The sequence below is a fragment of the Schistocerca nitens genome, chromosome 5 (genome assembly GCF_023898315.1).
Source record: "Schistocerca nitens isolate TAMUIC-IGC-003100 chromosome 5, iqSchNite1.1, whole genome shotgun sequence".
NCBI lineage: Eukaryota > Metazoa > Arthropoda > Insecta > Orthoptera > Acrididae > Schistocerca > Schistocerca nitens.
The window spans coordinates 611,762,208-611,784,031 of record NC_064618.1 but is presented as its reverse complement, the minus strand read 5'-3'; the positions used below and the strand labels follow the sequence as shown (position 1 = coordinate 611,784,031).

The following is a 21,824-nucleotide window of genomic DNA, read 5'->3' as shown; positions in this document are numbered from 1 at the left end:
AATGTGGACAGAGGTGCAGACGGGGCCATCAGAATGGAAGTGGTCAACACCTAGGAAGGTGGTAAGCTGGTTTGAGGAGGACCATGTGAAGCAAATAGGGGAGAAGGTGTTGAAGTTGAGGTTGCGAAGGAACAAAAGTAGAGCATCTTGGCCCTGAGTCCAGATCATTATGATATCATCAATGAACCTGAACCAGGCAAGGGGGTTCGGTGTTTTGGGAGGCTTGGAAAGTCTCCTCTACATGGCCCATAAGAAAGTTGGCATAGGAGGGTGCCATGCAGGTGCTCACAGCTGTGCCGTGGATTTGTTTACATACCTACCCTTCAATTGAGAAGTACTTGTGGGTTACGGTAAAGTTAGTAAGATGTATGAGGAATGAGGTAGAGGGTTTGGATGTTGGGAAAGGAAGTGTTCAATAGTTGTAAGACCAGTCATGAAGGATGTGGGTGTAAAGGAAGGTGGCGTCAACATTGACAAGTAGGGATCCAGGAGGTAAAGGGGTGGGGATGGTGGAGAGTCAATGAAAGAAGTGGTTGGTGTCTTTGATGTGGGAGGCTAGATTATGGGCAATAGGTTGGAGGTGATGGTCAATGAGGGCTGAAATTCTTTCAGTGGGAGCACAACAACCAGCCACAATGGGGCGTCCAGGATTGTTGGGTTTGTGGATTTTGGGGGGCATGTAAAAGGTGGGTGAGCGGAGTGTCATAGGGGTGAGGAGAGAAAAGGATTCAGGGGATATGTTCTGGGAACGGCATAAGACTTTAAGCAGAGATTGGAGTTGTGTTGGACTTCTGGGATGTGATCACTCTGGCAGAGTTCATAGGTGGAGAACTCAGATAACTGGCATAGGCCTTCTGCCAGGTAGTGACTGCAATTCATAACAACAGAGTTAGAACCTTTGTCAGCAGGTATGATCATTAGGTCAGGGTTTGTTTTGACATTGTGTATGGCTGTTCTTTCTTCTCCTGAAAGGTTGGTGTTCTGAGGATGGGACCTGTGGAAGGATGGTGAGGCTAAGTTGATGGTAAGGAATTCCTAGAAGTTGACCAGAAGGTGGTTTGGTGGGATAGGGGAGGATCACAGTTGGATGGCAGTATGAACTGGAAGAGGCAGGGTTCAGTGTTGGAATTAGGGTGGTTTTGGTAGGAGGGATTGTTGGCAAAGAAATGCTTCCATAGTAGGGATTGAGAGAAGGAGAGTAGGGCTTTGACAAATCCATGATGGTTAAATTTGGGTGTAGGGCTAAAGGTGAGGCCTTTAGACAGGACTGAAACTTCTGTGGAGCTGAGGATTTTGGTGGAAAGGTCTCTATTATGTTGCTCATGTAGTCTCACTTAATAACTACTGCTATCATATGTGGAAGCGATGCAGTATGTCAGTTTATACTAATATGTACTTTGGTTGTGTTGATCATGTGGTCACAATGACTACTGTAATCAGAAAATTAATTATTATTACCTTGTATCAAATAAAAAATTTAAAATAAAATAAATATTTTGTGGCAAAATAGATAAAGATCTGAGGAAAAAACTAGGCAAGTGTTTTTTCTGAAGTGTGACACTCTATGGGGCAGAAACATGGATACTGAGACAAGAAGATGAAAAAAACTAGAAGTATTTGAGATGTGGATGTGGAGGAAAATGGATAGGATAAGGTGGATGGAAAGAGTGAGTACAAAAAGTGTTGGCAAGGGTTGGTGAGTGGAGAAGACTGCTGCGGGTTATAAGAAAAAGGAAGAACTGGATGGGACATTCATTGAGATGGGAGTGCTTGCTATCAGATGCTTTGAAGGTCTAGTTTATGGGAGGAGATTGAGAGGAAGGAGGAGCTACATGTTGACAAACAACGTAAAGGGAAGCAGAAATTACATGGACCTGAAAAGGATGTTAGAAGACAGGAGAGCATGGGGAACTACTGAATGAAAACCTGCAGTTAGGCAGAACACTAATGATGATAACTTGTGTATTGCCAAGGGGAAAATAATATAACTCTTGCTGCACTATTGGTAGTTGTATTGGCAAAATTTGAATTAACTACACACACACACACACACACACACACACACACACACACACACACACACACACACACTATAATTACAAAAAAACAAATAATATGTCCCACCTTTTCCATCTGAACATGTTAAATAAAATTTTAAAGGCTTCAAACATAGGTTCATAATATCGTATAAAATCATAATTTAAAAAAAAATTTCCAAAAACATTGTATACCACAGAAGAAACTTTTGTTGACTTACCCAAATGGTGGAACTTCCATTTGCTTTCTGCATTTTGCCTATGGAGTTGAGATACGAACATGAAGAAGTCACTTCGGAATTCATCAAAATAGCAGCGCACAACTTTAATGGATCTGATTCTCGCAGTAGGTACTATACTTTCTTCCTCAACCTCTAATTCGTACTGTCTGCACTTCTGATGTGCACAATGTTCTATTCAGAGAGATGCAGAATAGCATTAGCATTAAATATGAATGTAAATAAAATGCCAAGTTTACACATGATTCAAACATAATGCCAACATTTCACATATAAAACATTTAATTACATCTGGACACATTCAACAAATATTTTCCCTCACAGACAGAGACAGTTGTTTTAAAAGATTTTCAGAGCCGTCTTAGTATTCTAAATCTGCATGCATACTCTGCAAACTACGGTGATGTGCATGGCAGAGGGTACCTTCCACTGCGTCACATTAGGGTTTTTTCTCTTCGACGTGTATATGGTGTGCAGGAAGAATGATTGCTTAAATGCCTCTGTGCTCATGGCGATCAAGTCAAATATTTTCTTTGCATGTGCTATAGGAGTGATACACAGGAGGATACAGCATATTTCTAGATTCCTCACTTAATATTGGTTCTTCAAACTTTTTGAAAATTTATAGCATAGCAAAAGCAGACTGGTGGTGGTGCTACATGACATAACAAAAAAGGCTCCACCCCTTTACAAATCAAAATAACAACTCCATCTCCTTGATGTAATAAAGTAATTTCAAACTGTCACAAAATTTTTTTAGAATAATATGAAAGAAAATGATAACTGTCATCCTCTCGACATTTTAGATGTGAAGATGGCACAATTCATACAAAATTGGTCACCACAATAATATATAAAAGCAGGTCACTGTTTCTCCTGGCAACACAAAGCCATCTTTAAGTATTACATATCCGTCCAATTAATTGAAAAATAATATAATGTTTAATGCCCAATCAACAACTAGGTCATTACAGATGGAGCACAAGCTTGAAATGTTTCAAGGATGAGGAAGGAAAGTGGCCATGTCCTTTCAAAGGGAGCATCCTGACAATTGCCTGGAGTGTTTAAGGGAAATCATGGAAAACCTAAATTTGGATGGTCAGATGTGAATTTTAACTGCTACTGCTGGCACGCGAGTGCAGAGTGCTAATGACTGTGCTAACTAGCTCAGTATTTTTAATTAGAGAGATAAAGATGACATGATAGGAAACATCTCAGGGTTCCAATGAAGGCAGATTACCTGGAATACAATTGTCTATGACAATTTAAAACAGTGTGTTGGACATAGATTTGAATCTGAGTGCCTATCTTTGTGTGCACTGTATTACCTCTTACACCATCTAAACATCTCCCATTAACAAGCTAAAAAAAACTTGTAATATGCTGCTTCTTTCCTTCTAAACACTGTTTCAAGTTTAACTTGTCACTTACATCATCACAGCAAATACTCTGCGTAGAGTTATATCTTTAACTCTCTGCTAGAATGTAGTTTTAGCAACTGTACTGAAGGTTAAACAGTGTGTTGGATGCATTAAGCATTGCAGTTTTCAAGGTAGTGGAAGCATAGGAAACATACACTACCGACCATTAAAATTGCGACAACTTGAAAATGGCATGCAACAAATGTCAAACTGACACACATGCTAGGATATAAAATGACTAGCATTTCAGCACAAACATACAAAGTACACAGCAATAAAAGCACAAGGAAAGTGTACGCAGCACATTTCTCATTTAGAAATTGCGGTTGAATGTGGATTGTCTGTGAGAAAATTATGGTATGCCTTGTGTAAGAAGGAGAAACACCCAGCACAAGTGGAAATTTCACCATGGAACGATCATGGCCTACCAAGACTGTAGTATATGGGCCCACAATACTGCTGCTCACATTATCTGCGATCCCAAGGCTGTAGTATGAAAATGGAATTGATCGATTCAGAAAGGCTATACTCACTGGCAGGATCTCAGTCATCATGCATGACTGGCACCTGAGAGGACAAGACATTTTTCACATGGCCATGCAGGCTCATACAGCCACATCATGTACCTTGTGTCAGAAAATGGATTTGTTTGCAGCATGTCAAGTATCCACACTGACACTGTAACAATATATGGTGTAACACAAAATGACAGCACAGTGAGCACAAGTGCAGATTCTTTTGATGCAACAGCAGACAGAATCCCACCAGCAGTAGTACATCCAATGACAACAATGGACACAGGTGTGGCACCGTATCATCTTTCTAGACAGGTCCCATTTCTGCATACAGCATTACAATGGACATGTGCTTGTGATGAGGCTCAGAAGAGAACAAGCATTGCCAGATGGCACTCGTCAGTCACGTGGCCCCAACACTTGGCATGACAGTATGGGGTGCCATTGGGTACACAACACAATCATCTCCAGTTTATACAGCCGTTAATCTGAACAGCAGTCATGACATTTCTGATATGGTAAGGCTGGCGTCTGTGCCTTACCTTTCAACAAGAAAACAAGATTGCATGTATCCTGTGTTATCCTGATCACTTTGATACAGAGTGTGTTTATTTTTTCTGGCCAACATATCTCCAGATCTCTCACCTACTAAAAACATCTCGTCATGGGTTCTGAGAGAGTGGGATGCTATCACTCACCAGCACCTACAATTAATGAACTCTGACACAGACTTGAAGCATCATAGAATGATGTACTTGTACCTGTCATCCAAACTTAATTTGACTTAGTGCCTAGGCTGCTCAGAGCCTCCATCTATTAAATTTTGCACCTTGTATACTGCCAAATCACTGACACATTTCCTAATAAGCTCCTGTACTATATACGCACAATCAGTAAAATTTTGTTATTTGTTGTCCTTTCTGGTGCTGCAATTTTAATGACAAGCAGTGCATATAAAAATATTTAAAAAAATATTTATCTTGGCGATCTGCAAACAAGATAACTGCTTTTTGTTCAAAAATGGTTCAAATGGCTCTAAGCACTATGGGCTTAACATCTGAGGTCATCAGTCCCCTAGACTTAGAACTACTTAAACCTAACTAACCTAAGGACATCACACACATCCATGCCCGAGGCAGGATTCGAATCTGCGATCATAGCAGCAGCACGGTTCCGGACCGAACTGCCTAGAACCGCTCGGCCACAGCGACACTACTTTTTGTGTTGTGATTTTTACCATGTTCTGTCGCGCACAGGCAGTGGAATCAATTAATGCATACATGAGTTCTGGCAAAACACCATCAATGGTGACTGGCAGTTCACAACACCCAGTTGTCACTGAATAAGGTCATGGAATACTAAACCTAACTCTACACTCACAGGCCAATACAAGCAGCACAAATTGAGCATCTAAGGCCAGATGTCAATTTTCAAACCTGATCAACAACAATAGGTAAACGGTACACAGTGCATGCAAATTGGACAACTCATATTTGAAAACAGCAGTGAAAAGAGGAAAAATATCCCTCATTGTGTAGTAACTTAGTCAGTAGAGTTCTTCCTTCATCTGCTGGTAGAAAACCTGAGCACCAGAAACAGTCCAATAGCACACATGTAACATGTGATTCCTAAATATACAGTTGATTCTTTGCTCAATGGTTGGAGTTAGTAATAAGTATGCATACAGATTTTTTGGGTACTACAATTATCAAAATACCTGAAAATCATTTAATTATTAACTTGAAAAGAGTAATGTTTACTGGAAAACTGTTCTATTTAGTCCGCATTTAAAAATGAAATAACTATGTCAATTACAATTGCTGAAGTGCTCCACAAACATTCCACCTAAAATTATTTTAGTGTGGGATAATGAAAATTTCAGGATGAAACAACATACAACTGCTGAGGCGATTAGCGTTGCAGCGTGCAACATGATCAGTAACAATGTCTTCAAGCTTGCAGTCTGCTACAGTTTGGTGGCACACATGTTCAGCTGTTAACTTATTACACTTACAAAGAATGTTGCAAAGTGGTTACAACATAAATAGTATACCAAATGTCCACTGTCATATGTGGTCCCTTTGGGTCATTCACAGAAGAAAGTTCCACAGGTTGTGAGGTTGGGAACAGTATTGGCCAAGGAATGGACTAAGACATTACACAGGATCACACAATGGGATACAGCTGCAAAGAGGGGGAAGCAGGATTTGGGAGATGTCTCTCACCTCGAGATATGAGAGAAAGTTGAAGCTCTAGGAAATTGTTCAGTTTTATGCTGAGGAGCATTGGGTAGTATAAGAGGAGCGGCATACTGGTTAGCAGTGGTATTTGGTTTCATTATGAAAAAGATATCTATCTACGAACTAGCTGGTAAGAAGACTATGTCTGTAGAGGCTTTGGAAGGTTATCAGCACATATGGATGACTCTGGCACTCCTTTGCAGCTGCAGAACCCACAGGCACAAAGGTTGTAGGGATACGATTTTTATGCGGAACAAATAACGGCCTCTTACAAGTAGGTTCTATTTGTGGTTATTGTATTTGTTATGGACAAAGATTTTCATGGAACTATCTAGGGTTTGTGCTATGTACAGGCAGGTAGCTCAGTGAGGCAAGAGGGTCCATGTGAACTGAGAAACGAGCAGAGGATAGCTTGTACATATTTCAGGGCAGACTTCCTATATTCTTTTTTCTTTCCAGCTAAATGGGGTTCCTGCCATGTTCAGAGGAAGAGATATCAGATAAATATCAATCTTCCTTATACTGGTATCATGAAAGATATATATTGTATTAAGTGAGGAAATTATCATTTTATTACAGCTTATCTTTTTCTATTGATTTTGAATTTCCATTTGTTGTTTCTGCACCTGAGACCAAGGTAACAAACATTTAGTCGGGATATAAAATAAAATATATATTTGCTGAGGAACTGTGGTAAGCAGAGAGAAATTTGCAGTCATCTTTGTTAGAATCTACTGGAAAGACACACTACAAATTTTCTCAAATGCGTTTCCACAGGGGCACTTATGATCACATGTATTTCTGTATGGAGCACCAATGTCTACTTTTTGTTGAGAAATAAGGATGGTGAAATCAGATTTTTAACAATATGAACAAATAATGGTGAGAAAACTCACAGGTCAGGTATTATTTTTCTTTCAATCTACAACTGAAGTAATCATTACACAACTTCCACTATTTCTTTGGCTTCAATTGTGAAGCTCTTGTAAGACAGATTTCATTTGAACTGTTGACCTCTCAGATTCTTTAAGTGGAGTAGATATTCATATTTTGGAAGTCTCATGCGATTTGAAATGTTAATGCCTGCCTGGCTAAGAGTTGTTTTATATCACACATAGTTGAAGGAAAACAACTATCCACCTAGGTTTTGTTCCCCAAGTTGTGTAATCCTGAATCAATGAAGGCCTGATCGATGCCCCAGACATGACATTCTAGTGGGAAGTTTGTGTCAACATACTTCGACTATCTGGTTCACTCTACCCCTTGAATTGTAAACAAGCTTACTTTAGGCCTGTAACTAATTCACATTCCAGATGTATGGCTACATGTTCACCCACTGTGCCAGGCAGTGAACACTAAAGTATGCATTTGCTACTGAGAGGTAAACCACAAAAGATCTTACATTTCACATGTTATAATAATTAGTGCTCACATAGGAAGTTCAAATCTTATCTGTTAACATGTCAGTAGCAAAATGTCGTTAATGTTTGGATAGCTACAAGAAAGAGCATCGTGCATAAACTTAGCAACATTTTCAGTCTTTAAAAATTAATTTTTATTTTGTTGTCTCGGTTCTACATCTATATTTTTGATGGGACTAGTTTTCATCACCTTCTGAGTATGGATTACGTGTAATTCTATACGGATGTGATGAGTTGTTTGTGCAAATACACAGATCTGAATATGATCAATTTTAACTGAAACAATATTCTGAGAAGGAAAGTTGCCACTCACCATATAGCGGAGATGCTGAGTCGCAGATAAGCACAAAAAGATTTTCACACTTAAAGCTTTCAGCCAATGGCCTTTGTCAACAACACACACACACACACACACACACACGACTGTGGTCTCAGGCAACTGAGAACACACTGCAAGCAGCAGCACCAGTGCATGATGGTAGTGGCAATTGGGTGTGGGAAAGGAGGAGGCTGGGGTGGAGAGGGGGTGGGATAGTATGGTGGGGATGGCTGACAGTGAAGTGCTGCAGGTTGTGTGCCAGGCAGGGGAGGGGTGGGGGAGGGGGGGGGGGGGGTAGCAGAAAAGGAGAGAAATAGAGAGATATAAATTTAAAAAATATATAAAAATAAATAAAAAAGATTGGGTGTAGTGATGGAATGATGGCTATGTAGTGCTGGAATGGGAGCAGGGAAGGGGCTGGATGGGTGAGGACAGCAACTAATGAAGGTTGAGGCCAGGAGGGTTATGGGAACGTAGGATGCATTGCAGGGAAAATTTCCACCTGCGCAATTCAGAGGCGCTGATGTTGTGGGAAGGATCCTTATGATACAGGCTGTGAAGCAGTCATTGAAATGAAGGATATCACGTTTGGCAGTGTGTTCAGCAACAGGGTGGTCCACTTGTTTCTTGGCCACAGTTTGACGGTGGCCATTCATGCGGACACACAGCTTGTTGGTTGTCATGCCTAAATAGAATGCAGCACAGAATTGAAAATAATCATACCAAAAAATAAATGTTCAGCTGAGACACCAAATTAATGGCAGATTTCAAATATCAAAATATTGCTTAATCTCTCATAATGAATACATTGAGAAGACAAAAGTCATAGGATACCTCCTAATATGATGTTGGACCTCCTCTGCCTGGTGTAGTGCAGAAACTCAACATGGCATGGACTCAACAAGTCGCTGGAAGTTCTCTGCAGAAATATTGAGCCATAATGCCTCTATAGCCATCCATAATTGCAAAAGTGTAGCTGGTGCAGGATTTTGCGTAGAAATTGATCTCTCAATTATGTCCCAAAAATGTTCGAGGGGATTAGAAGAGTGGCCAAATTATTCACTCGACTTGTCCAGAATGTTCTTCAAACTAATCCTGAACAATTGTGGCATGGTGATATGGTGCAATGTCACCCATAAAAATTCCACCGTTGTTTGGACACAAAAAGCCACAAATGGTCTCCATGTTGCCAAAAATAGCCATTTCCAGTCAATGATCGGTTCATTTTGACCAGAGGACCCAGCCCATTCCATGTAAATGAAGCCTACACCATTATTGAGACACCAGCAGCTTGCACAATGCCTTGTTGACAACCTGGGTCCACTGTTTTGTGGGGTCTACTCCAAACTCAAATCCTACCATCACCTCTTACCATCGGAAAATGGTACTCAGATGACCAGGCCATGGCTTTCCAGTCATCTAGGGTCCAACCAATATGGCCACAAGCCCAAGAGAGGTGCTGCAGGTGATGTGCTGTTAGCAAAGGCACTCGCATCGGTTGTCTCCTGTCATTGCCCATTAACGCAAAATTTCACTGCATTGTCCTAACGGATACATTCATCGTATGTCAAACATTGATTTCTGCAGTTATTTCATGAAGTGTTGCTTGGCTATTAACAATGACAGCTCTATGCAAACGCCTTTGCTCTCGGTTGTCCATGGTGAGAGACAATGCCAGAAATTTGGTATTCTCGGCGCACTCTTGATACTGTGGGCCTTGGAATAGTGAATTCCCTAATGTTTTCCAAAATGGAATGGCCTACGTATCTAGCTCCAACTACCATTCTGTGTTAAAAACCTGTTGATTCCCACTGACAGCCATAATCACACCGGAAACCTTTCCACATGAATGACAGCTCTGCCATTGCACTGCCTTTTACACCTTGTGTACATAATACTACCACCATCTGTATATGTGCATATCACTATCCTATGACTTTCATCACCTTATTGTATATCAACAACAGTGATTCTTCAGTCTAGTTTTTGTACCTATTAACACCCAATGTCTCAGTTATACTGTGAATTATTACATTTACTTCTTCCATTATTTACATAACACCAAAGATTTTTCATTATCACATTTGATATCTTTATGTACAAAGAGAGGACTAATGCAAGGAAAAATAGGCATGATAGAAGATAGCTCTGTGCAAAGGATAACATAAACGAGCTCAAGATTTTCCTGAAGTGTGGGAAAGTTTTCCGACAGTCAAGAACAGCACTTGATGGAAAAGTGACACAGCTGGCTGATAAGATTACAGATATTATACAGTAACATGGGAATTTCAAAAGACTATATTTTAATTGTCTTTGTGGGTCAACTGCAATTCTACATTTCAAATTTCTAAGTTACATCTACAGGGAAAATGATTTCAGTAATACATTTCATTCTTTATACAACATGTATTATTTATATATTCAAGTGACTGGAATTCATTAGTTACAACTGTGCATCAGCTTCCTCTGTTTTTATTTTCTGTTTTTCTCCTTTATTAAACTTTCACAGTGTATTTAGTGCCAATACCTGTTTAATGTTCAATTTTGAATAAAATAACATAATAATCAAGTTCAAGAGTTATTTCACAGTCTGTTTAATGGAAATTCATTTCGTACAATCTGAGAATATCACATGAGAGCATCACAGTTAAAGAAAAATATGTGAACAGACAATTTGTATTACAATAAATGCATATTGCTCTTTTTTATGAGAACTGCTTGTAATGAAAAATAAAATTTATGAGTGGCAACACACAGACAGAGTCACAGATTTATAAATTGCTTGTAATTTTCGTATGATTATTTTTACACACATTTTTTTACACTGCAAATGAGAAATGAAATGTTAATATTGTGCACTATAAATTTTATGAACCAACAAAAGCTGTCAACTGTGTTGTGTTACTTTTGACCATGTACTCTCTGAAAAATTTCTGAAAGCTAAATATGAAAAAATATTTTTTACAGTATGGATTAATGCCCTATCAATCATGAGGTCAATGGAGATGGAGTACATACTTCGTGTGGCAAGATGGGGAGTTGATACCAGCTGTTTCCCTTTCAAAGCATTATTTTGCCTTGACTTATTTACAGAAATCATAGAAAATCAAGGTAATCTGAATCCCACTCCCTCAAATGCAAATCTGCTGCTTTAAAGATTACAGTTCTTTACTTCTGTTTTTTCTTACTAAGACTTTTATCCTTTTCTCTTGAACGTTCCTCTTGGTAAAACAAGATTTAAATGCTCAAAGTCCACTGGCATTCCTGTTCAATATGTAACAGCGCATTAAAACAATACAACCATAGACACAACCTATTAGATTGTTTGTTTGTGTGTGTGTGTGTGTGTGTGTGTGTGTGAGAGAGAGAGAGAGAGAGAGAGAGAGAGAGAGAGAGAGAGAGAGAGAGATGAGAGATCCGCCTGTACATATCCTTGCATATTGACACTACCAGGTATTTTATGGGAGGGCTGAAACTACTTTTAATTAAAACTATACAGGCTGTAACAAAAAGATATCGCCAAACTTTCAGAAAACGTTCCTCACACATAGAGGAATAAAATGTGTTATAGGGACATGGGTCCAGGAATACTTTATTTCCATGTTACAGCTCATTTACTACTTCTCTTCATAATCGCATCAATCATGGGAAACACACAAACACAACGAATCAGCATTACATGAAACACTTTCTTATATGAAATGTTCAAAATAACATCCTGGTTACATTTGGTTAGAATGTACAGAAGTTCTAATTCTTAGGTCTACCATCAATGTTGGTTGTTCCAATTGAATGAAGGTAATGTTGACATGTGACTAAGTCACTGCTTGTGTTGACATATGACTAACTTAACTGTGCAAATGGCATCAACAACATAGCTTCAACTGTTTAGTGTTATCACAATCTTGGTTTCCGGTATTGTGCAATGGAAGTGTACTCACATGCACAGTTGGCAGATGCCAATTTGCTGTATGGATTAGCAGATGGTAGTGGATGTGGCGCTCACTGTTTGTATCAGGAGAGCTTTCCAGAACAATAGAGCAGTAACAGGACGATGACTGAAGCAACTGATCATCCTTTCAAGGATTATGGGACCATTTAAGCCTATCCCTTGTGATTAGGGGAGGCCTAGAAGGATGAAGACAGCTCACCTGAAGAAGGAGATTCTCTGTGCAGTTGACAACAACCCTAAGACAATTAGCTGCAACAAGTAATGTTGACCACATGAATCTCTGGAAAATGCTACATGAGAACATGCACTATCCACACCATGTGTGCAGGTGCTGTCAGCAGCTGATTTATCTACACATATACACTTCTGGGAGTGATTCATTCAACAATGTGTCAACCCTCACTAAAGTGCAAATTTACTGTTCACAGATGAGGCTTTGCTTCAATTTAGATGATTGATTTGGTTAAAAGTTGTAGAAACTGTGCTCTAATATGAGAATAAAACATTTAGAACCCATGTCCACATATATTTTCTTCCTCTATGTGTGAGGAATGTTTCCTGAAAGCTCGGCCAGTCTTGATCACATGTGATATTCTTGCTACATAATTGGATAACATTTCCTCAATGACAGTTAACATTACCTGAACCAAGATACAGCCTGTAACTAATATTATCTACCAAATCATTGGAAGCAGTAGCTGTATCACACTTTCCTCAGACTACATCTGTGTCTGTGGATGGATATTAATGTAAATAACACACTATTTTCTGTTTCTGGAAAATAAGTAATCTAGTAAGAAATCTGGCTAGAGATCTCAGATGAACACATTTCCTTTCATAAGTGCCCTACTGGATCAACAGATTTTCTAAAAGAAAAGAAATGCTGAATCATTAACATGACTATATGTTCAATCTGGCTGAAGGTAGGGAAGGAAAGTAGTCATCACTGCATGAAAAGAACCAACCTGATATTGGCACAACTTGAGGTGAATGAGGAAAATAATGAAAAACTTAACTCTGAAAGGAACAGTGGCAATTTGTTTTCCCACTTCTCAAAAATGAGTCCATTGCTTTTCCGACTGCATCATCAAATTTGGAATACTATCTCTAACAGTTCCTGCTATTTTTCAAGCTACTAATATTTCTGTTCAGAATGTTCATTCTGGTGTGTTACTGCTTATTAGGAGTCACATTTCGAAGTTTGTTCTCAAATTACTGTCACTTGTGAAAGTTTATAGTCCGTCATCTGATGTCTTGTGCAACTTCTTGTTCATTCATTTCAAAATGCAAACACATATAATGCCTGTTAGAGTAAGCTTCAACTAGCATCAGAAGAAAGTGAATGAGTCACTTAACTTCTGGTTGGTCATTCGGTGGAGTCTTAGTTGACAATGTTATTTCCTGTTCTCAAAGTTTAATACACCTTATGCCGATTCTTTAATTCAGGATGTGGTTGTGTATCTAGCTTCTAAACAAGAGTCCAGGAAAAAACAACCCACTATGATTCTAGTAAAAGCAAGGTTCTTCACATACCTCAGTCATTTGAAACTGCACTAGCCACACAATGAGCACTTAACACTGACTAGTCAAATGCATAATGAACATCTGATGTTAACTTACGTAAATCAAAAACGCATTCGAGACAACTTTGTTTTCTAAGTGAATTGATGACAGGTCAAGGTATCACCTATATATCCCATGGTACCATCACACATAAGTACAAATAAGACAATTACAAATGTAGTTACAAACTCACCACAATGGTTAGAGAATCTTATAAAACGGGTACTACTAGCTGCAAACTATTTAATGACATTGTAGCTTCTTATCAACCTGGGTGCAATACCTAAGCACATGTTTAAGGCTTAGAGGGCTCAAATGTAAATTAATACAAATGTAATTTGCTCCACTGGAGCATCCAGTATCCCGGCCACATACTGAGTAAAGGTAGTCTCAGGCCCATATCACACCCTGTCGAAGTGTTTGATAATCTCTCCGCACACATAGAATTGAAGGTGCTCCAGTTGTTATTGTGCAAGGTAAATTACAGCAAATATTTACAAATTCTGTGCAGTTATCACATCCCTTCAATCAGATTTCAAAAGAGAATCAAATTTCAGTGGTCCACCAATAGTTAGTGTCATTACAGCTAAAAAATGTTTGAAGTCTGCTCCCTCCTGCCCAACTTTAAGGCAGGAAAACATTTAGTTCTGGAACAGATGATTCACAATTCAAGATATGAGCTCTTCTCTCAAGTACATCCCTCGACAGCATGGAACAACTGATTGGATATCCATCTAAACCACTAACAGTGGCACAGGTGAATTATAGCCAAATATAAATGGAGATATTGGCTGTAATCTACAGTATCAAAAATTTAATTTGTTTCTTAAAAGGAACAAAATTCTACCTGCTCAGAATCCACATGGCACTAATTTTGCTTTCTGGTGTCCCAGCTGTTCTTACCAAACAAGATGGTGCAACAATTGCAGTAGTGGGCACTGTTTTCAAGCAATTACCATTATGAGATCTGCTATCAGCACAAAGCTCAACATACCAACAGTAAAGCCCTGTCTTGTCTAAAGATAAGTCCTTATCATAAGTTCAATAAGTAAAGGATACTCACACACAACAGGCCAATTCCCTATGACAACCCAGGAGGTAGAGCACTGCATCCATATGGTAAATGTGAGTGCGCGGAAGTAATTCCCCATCACATGCTATCCACGCCGTAGGGCATCACTTGATTTTGGCAGGTGCGCACTCACCCCGTATGATCAGACAAGTGTGTGGTTCCTTCCACATGGCTAAGGAAGCATGGCAGTTAGCTAGGTCCAAAACAGTGAGAGGCCAATGGATGAACACTGAGCCTATGTACACCCGCATTCTGTCCACATGGCCTTGGCAGCCAGAGACTGTGGTCATGGTTTGTGTGAGTGTATGTTATCTATCCTGATGATGGCCTGTCTGGCCGAAAGCTTTGACAGTTTTTTTGTTCCGCCTACCTGCGACTCAGCATCTCCGCTATATGGTGAGTAGCAACTATCCTTTTCATAATATTGCCACAAAATTCTAAAGTCAAAATGCCATATGGTTTGTTTTTCTCTGTTTAGTACTAAAATTACTGTCAAGATATGTTGATTAAATGGGAACTAAAGCAGAGATGAGAATTGGATTCAATTATTGTGCTCTTGAAACATGAGCTATTTATGTTGTGCATATAGCCTATCATGGTCTAGGTAGGTCACTACTGTGAATCACATAGTGTGTGGAAAGCAAACTCAATGGCCAAAGAGGCAGTAGAGAGCAAAAATTTGAACTGCAAGTAATGTGAACTCACATCAGTAACAATGAATAAAGCCAGGAACATCTTAAACTGTAATACACAATCCAAGTTCCAAGTTAAAATCCACATCTAGAAACGTAAGTTAAAAAGTTGCATTTGAAAATCAGTGCACAGAGGTTCAGTAATGAGACACGAACTCCCAATCCACCTGCTTAAACCAGTAATTACTTCCTGTTGAGGGCTTTAACAGCCATTTGCTGCAATCCCCAGAGCTGTGGTTGCTAAAGGTGGGACTACCCACCATACAATCAATATTGTTGCAACTCTATCAGTCTCCCAGTCTGTCTCCATATCACTGAAGTGGTGGGATTTATATATCTCCATCTTTTAACCAGCCCATGGATTGTGATGGTGTCTGGTGTGGGATTGGGACTGGCAACACAGGGAGTCAGGGGAGGCAGGCATCCCTGCAAACAACTTGATAACAATTGCTGGAGTGGGCAGGGCCTCCAGGATTTGTCCCCGCAGCAGGAAAGGGACTTTTACAACTGGGATCAGTGGTTCAATCTCCATGCACTCCCAATAGGTCATTATTGCCTTTTGTCTTAGGGTGGTGGACCTATGGCACTGTAGGACGTTGTATCCAAAGGCTTGGAGGTGACAAGCTTCAGCAGGTACTATGATGACATCTGCAAGACAGTGGTCTGGACCTAGGCTAGCTTAAAGATATAGTTAACACTAGCATAGAGGTATAGTCAACAGTAGTGGTGTCATAGGGTGGTTACTAGTTCACTGAAGAATTCGTGTTGGGGGTGTAAGATTATGTCTCATGAGGTGCTCTTGTCTGACATCGGCTCCAAACATTTGGCACCATTTATGACCAGAGATGACCCCTCAAATCCACCCTCTTGCAAGTGTGAACCCAGACTAGACCTTACTACTGTATGGACATGGCTCTGAGAACTATGCTCACTGGGGCAGCTGCAGGAGATTGGAAGGGAAAGGATATTGTTTGTGAGCCTGTGCAGGATATTGGCTGGGCTGTGTACAGAATTGGATCAGTAGGAAATAAGGAAGCATGTCTTGGTTTCCTCAAGGGTTAACCATCATCATTTTGTCCAGTTAATGTCTTTATGGTTATGCCAAACCCCAGTGCTCTACAGTTTGATGAAACGTGAAAAGGAGCAGTGGTCAGGTGTGTTACACCATTCCTTTGCCAAAACAAACAGTGCCATTGTCAGATACAACGATTTGTGGCACTCATTTTGTAATTAAGGTAACTGATAGTGCCTGAAATGCAGTCATCTCTTTCTTCAACATAAGAAAATTTTAAAGAAGTCTTTAAACTGGGGATTCACTTTTCGTTAATGTTGTAACAAGTAAAATTTACAATCCTCCAAAGCAATATGTGCTTCATGTTTGTCTAAAATCGGTGTCATTTGTTTTTACATTTGGATTATCACGCATTGTTAAGTCAGCAACACTAGATATGACGGTTTACAAATATGTTACAGTTAATAATATGTCGTCTTCTATTGTAGAGTATCTAATTTTGTAAACAGCTTTAGTGTGAGGGATGGTAGTGAAAAGTGCTTATTCACAAAAATCTCCCATAAATGTTTCAATGCAGTTCAACTTCCAAGAGAAATAGAGAAAGAAAATAAATATGATACAAAGAAAAATTAAGTTGCAAGATGGAATTAAAATATTTATTTATTGACATATGGATTACATAAAGCAATAACAAAGCCTGAGCTGAAGCAAATAGTGTTCACAATGTGCCTCCTCTCTCACCAAGCATGTCATCCACAATATGATGCATCAAATCAATGGGAACATCAATCCTATGACAATACAATAATAACCTTTCCACATCAGGTGATGTGCAACATAATCTATTACAAAGCTCTACACAAGAGACATATGGGACATAGTCAACATACCAGCGGTGAGCAACAAATAAGTAAGGAGTGTATATCTGCCATTATACTATGGTGCAGGAACTGAATAAAGTAATTTGGAAAAACATGTGGTATAGTGTGGATGTTTCCAGTACGATCAAGGTCAATAAAAAGTTGGCATTGAACAATATGGTTCACGAATGAGACAGAGTTTCACTTACTGGTATCTATGTCAATGTATACTTTTTTCCTGAGTCATTTAAAAAGGTGTACTTTATAGGTAAATAATAATTCTGTGATGTATAACATGTCAGTTACTGATACACAAGTGCAGTTATGTGAACTGAAATAAAGTATAACAGCACTTTTTTATATGCTATAGTACACATCAAGGCTCAGATTCAGCCCTATGTTTCAGTTCACTTTTACTTGGATTGAAATAGTCTAATGAATGTCAGCAAAGTGCTGTTATGAGTGGAAGATAAATACAAAACAAGAGGAAAGTGGTGACAGCCACAGGAGGAAAGGGTTCTTCATTTCCCACATATGCTTGAAGTGAAGTCTACATTGCAAAGGCAACACAGACAGCAAACAGATGGGAGTCTGATAAAAAAGAACCAACTCATATGTGTCACACTGTTTGAAAATAAATATGCGCTTGATGTCAGATTCACATAATACTATATGGCAATTAGTGCGATCGTACCTAGTGTACTGTGCAACAGAATTTTGTACCATGGATTTCAGTTATGAGATGTACATCCATTCAAGTTATGTCATTTAGTTTTATTACAGTACCGTAAGTGTATGTGGGTGGGTGGTGGGAAGCGTTTGTGTGGTGTGGAAAGATGTCTGCCAGAGTGGATTAATTCTCATGTAAATGTACAGGGTGTTCATTTTAACTGAAGACACTGAAATATGGATGGAATCAAGTTATAATTCCAATTTGTTTGTCTCGGGGTGGGGACATCCAAGATACCACACTCAATCTGCCCCCCCCCATGTGCGTGGGTTGTGGGGGCCAACTTTGAAATCTTCAATAGGAAATCCCATTTTTTATTGCAGATTACAATTCTATGGCAAAATCTACATATGTTTTGTCTGAAGCATTTTCTTTGTTTCACTACAGATGGCACAGTAATTGGAGAAATGGAAAGAGGTCCACAACTGTAATTTACAAAATGCTACTCAATGGCCCATGAATATCCAATGGCATGTGGGTTGGTTGGTTTTGGGGTTTGATGGGGGCTAAACATCGAGATCATCAGTCCCCAGTTAAAAACAGACATACTTGTAAAAGGCCTATACAGTAAAAGCGTAACCTCTGCACCCAGAGGGAGGGAACACCAAGGGGTACAGAGCTAAAATGAACACCGCAGTAACACAAAATAGAGGACACTTAAAAGGAGCAGAGCAAATAGTTGACTAGAGTAAAACAGACTACAGTGGTTGATGGATCAGGTAAAAGGTCAACCACTCAACTACAAACGAAGAACCTCCAGCTGGAAAGCATTGATAGAGGTACCAACACAACTTGTTACCATAAAAGACACTATTTTGGCATCCACGTCACAATTAAAAGTCGCTGGAGTGGGTGTAGCCTGAGAAATCATGCAAAGCACCCACACTAGAGCGAGTGATAAAACCCAGCTGCATGGATAAAATGCAAAACTGAGTCAGCTATAGAGGCATTGTCACCAAGAATTAAAGGAAGTGCAGCTGGTAAATTAAAGGACTGACACAAGGGGGCTAAAAGGGGGCAGTCCATCAGAAGATGGACCACTGTCGGCCCTGCATCACAGCGACACTTGGGCGGGTTCTCACGACGAAGGAGATAGCTGTGGGTCAACCGCGTATGTCCAATTCGGAGACAGCAGAGAACAACTGAGTCCCTACGCGTGCCCCTCAAGGAAGAGTTTCACACGGCCGTGGACGACTTGACCATGCGGAGCTTATTTGCCGTGTTCAAGACAGACCATTCAGAGCTCCAGACATCACGGACCTTGCAATGTAGGGCTGAGCGGAGGTCTCTTTCCACGAGATCAAGCTCCAGGGGTGGCGAAGTGGTGGCCTGCTTGGCCAACCGATCGACACGTTCATTTCCTGGAATGACGATGTGGCCAGGGGTCCACACAAACATCGCTGAACGACCACACTCGGCGAGAGCAGAAACAGCATCTTGAATACCGCGCACCAAAGGGTCCCGAGAGAAACACTGGTCGAGTGCTTGCAATCCACCCAGGGAGTCACTGCATATGACAAATGACTCCCCAAGACAGGAGGAAAGGCGAGCGAGTGCAGGCATGTGGGACCCCACCTCCATGCTACAAGGAAAGGGCAGGTCAGTACTTCATAATTTGTAACTGGAAACCCCCATTCGCAACACTGTATTGCTATGACATATCGAACAGGGGACTACTCAACGTGTCACCATGGCCATATAGTGAACTATATTTCATAACAATCTGTAAACTACGACCAGAACTCACGCATCGTGCCGAATGTGGCTCAAAACACTACAATACTTGCACAATGTTTATTGCCTTGTTTATTTGGAGGACGGACGTGCAAGTGGATGATGAATGTTGCAACCACAGAAGAAAAAATTGAAATGATCCTGATTTATGGAGAAGGTAGGAGAAATGATGAGGCTGCTGTTCCCTTGTATGTGGCGCGATTTCCAGAGAAAGCTTGCTCTCATTCGTTCTTTCACAAGGTTGCGAACACCTTTATGTCTAATGGTAACAAACAGCTTGGCGGAATGGAACAAAGCAAACATGTTACAGGAGAAGCTAATGAAACAGTTGCACTATTAAGAGTGCACCACAACCCATGAATATGTACCTGCCAATTACATCACAATTCCAGTATGTCTGTAGGTAGTATTGTCACAACACTGGATCATCATAAGTACCATCCATACCACATCTCACTGCACTAAGGACTTCATGGCGCCGATTTCCATAACTCGGTAGTTTTGTGAATGGGCATGTAAACAAATGTAAATGATCCCCATGTTCTTTGCTGAGGTAATATTTTCTGATGAGTCTACATTCACAAACTATGCCAGTGTTAACCAGCATAACATGCATTACTGCAGTGTAAACAATCCCCACTGGTTATGGCAAGTTGACCACCAATGTCCTTCATTGGTCAACACATGGTGTGGCATCATGGGGAACAAACTCATTGGTCTGTATGGCACGTTGAATGGACACAAATATCAAATGTTTTTTGAACAGGAACTACCAGTACTACTTCAGGATTTGACCTGAACATTTGACAACGTATGTGGTTTCAGCATGATGATTGCCCAGGACATTATGCAATTGAAGCATGGAAGTCTTAGACTGTGTTTACACTAGTTGGTGAATCGGCAGAGGTGGCGCTATTATTTGACCCACTAGGTTTACACATCTGACTCCACCGGATTCCTTTTTGTGGAAGTATTTAAAAGATGAGCTGTACCAGCAAGTGCCAACAGGTCGTGAAGACATGGTTGACTGCATGCCTGTGCTGACATTCCCACAGATATGCTTCTGTCCTGTTCATGGTCATTTGAAAAGTGCATCACTAAGTGTACTGAAGTTGGCATCAGTATATTTTAACACTTACACTAATTGGAAAAGTGGAGTAGCATTTGCCTTGAGCCACAGACACAGTGGTGCACTCAGTAGTCCCTGTTAAATATGTTGGAGGAATACAGTGTTGTGAATGGGTTTTCCAAGGGCCATTGAGTAGGAGGTCATAAATTACAACTGTGTACCCATTTCTGTTCCTTGGATTACAGAGCCACCTGTGGCAAAACGAAGAAAACGCTTCAGACAAAATGGATGTAGATTTAGCTACAGAATACTAATCCACAATAAAAAAATGGGAGTTAACACTGAATATTTCAGAGTTTCCCCCATTACCCACGCACAGGATGAGGTGGGGGCTCAAGTGTGTTAAAACTGGATGTCCAAGACAAACAAATTGGAATTATAACTTTTTTGATCAAATGTGTAGTTTTTTTAGATATTTCAATGTCTTTAGTTAAAATGAACACCCTGTATAGTGAAAGGAGCATAATTAACTTATGATAAATCACATTCTGCTGGTGTCTGGAGGATTGCACAATATCTGAATGCAGTCACAGGGTCTGTAAAGTGCTCATCTTAACTGATCACACTGGTACGACATTCTGTGTGAGAGGACAACTAAGAGACTGCAGCTCCTTGTGACATGATGATCTTCTAAAGATTTGAAGAAAAATGAATTTTGGATAAATAATTTACACTAACTCAGAATTGTGTATACTTCCTCATTGTTCCCATTACTGGCTTATTGTTTTGAATAAATACTTAAGAATAAATTAGTTTAGACATAATACAGTAGATATACTCTAATTATGAAGAGCATTTAAACTAATAATTTTTTTTTTAATTCTTTCCATCCAAGTTTATATACAGGGTGGTCCATTGATAGTGACCGGGCCAAATATCTCAAGAAATA

The 21,824-nt window shown here is 39.9% G+C and overlaps 1 protein-coding gene across 1 annotated transcript in view; it reads right to left on the bottom strand.

Moving 5' to 3' along the window:
* The window catches only part of LOC126260612 (uncharacterized), a 469,680-nt gene that overhangs the window by 421,807 nt on the left and 26,049 nt on the right, over nucleotides 1-21,824 (bottom strand). Inside the window, exon 2 of the mRNA XM_049957948.1 lies at nucleotides 2,258-2,449. Coding sequence (XP_049813905.1) covers nucleotides 2,258-2,341 — 84 coding nt within the window. The 5' untranslated portion in view covers nucleotides 2,342-2,449. The remainder of the gene's footprint in view (nucleotides 1-2,257; nucleotides 2,450-21,824) is intronic.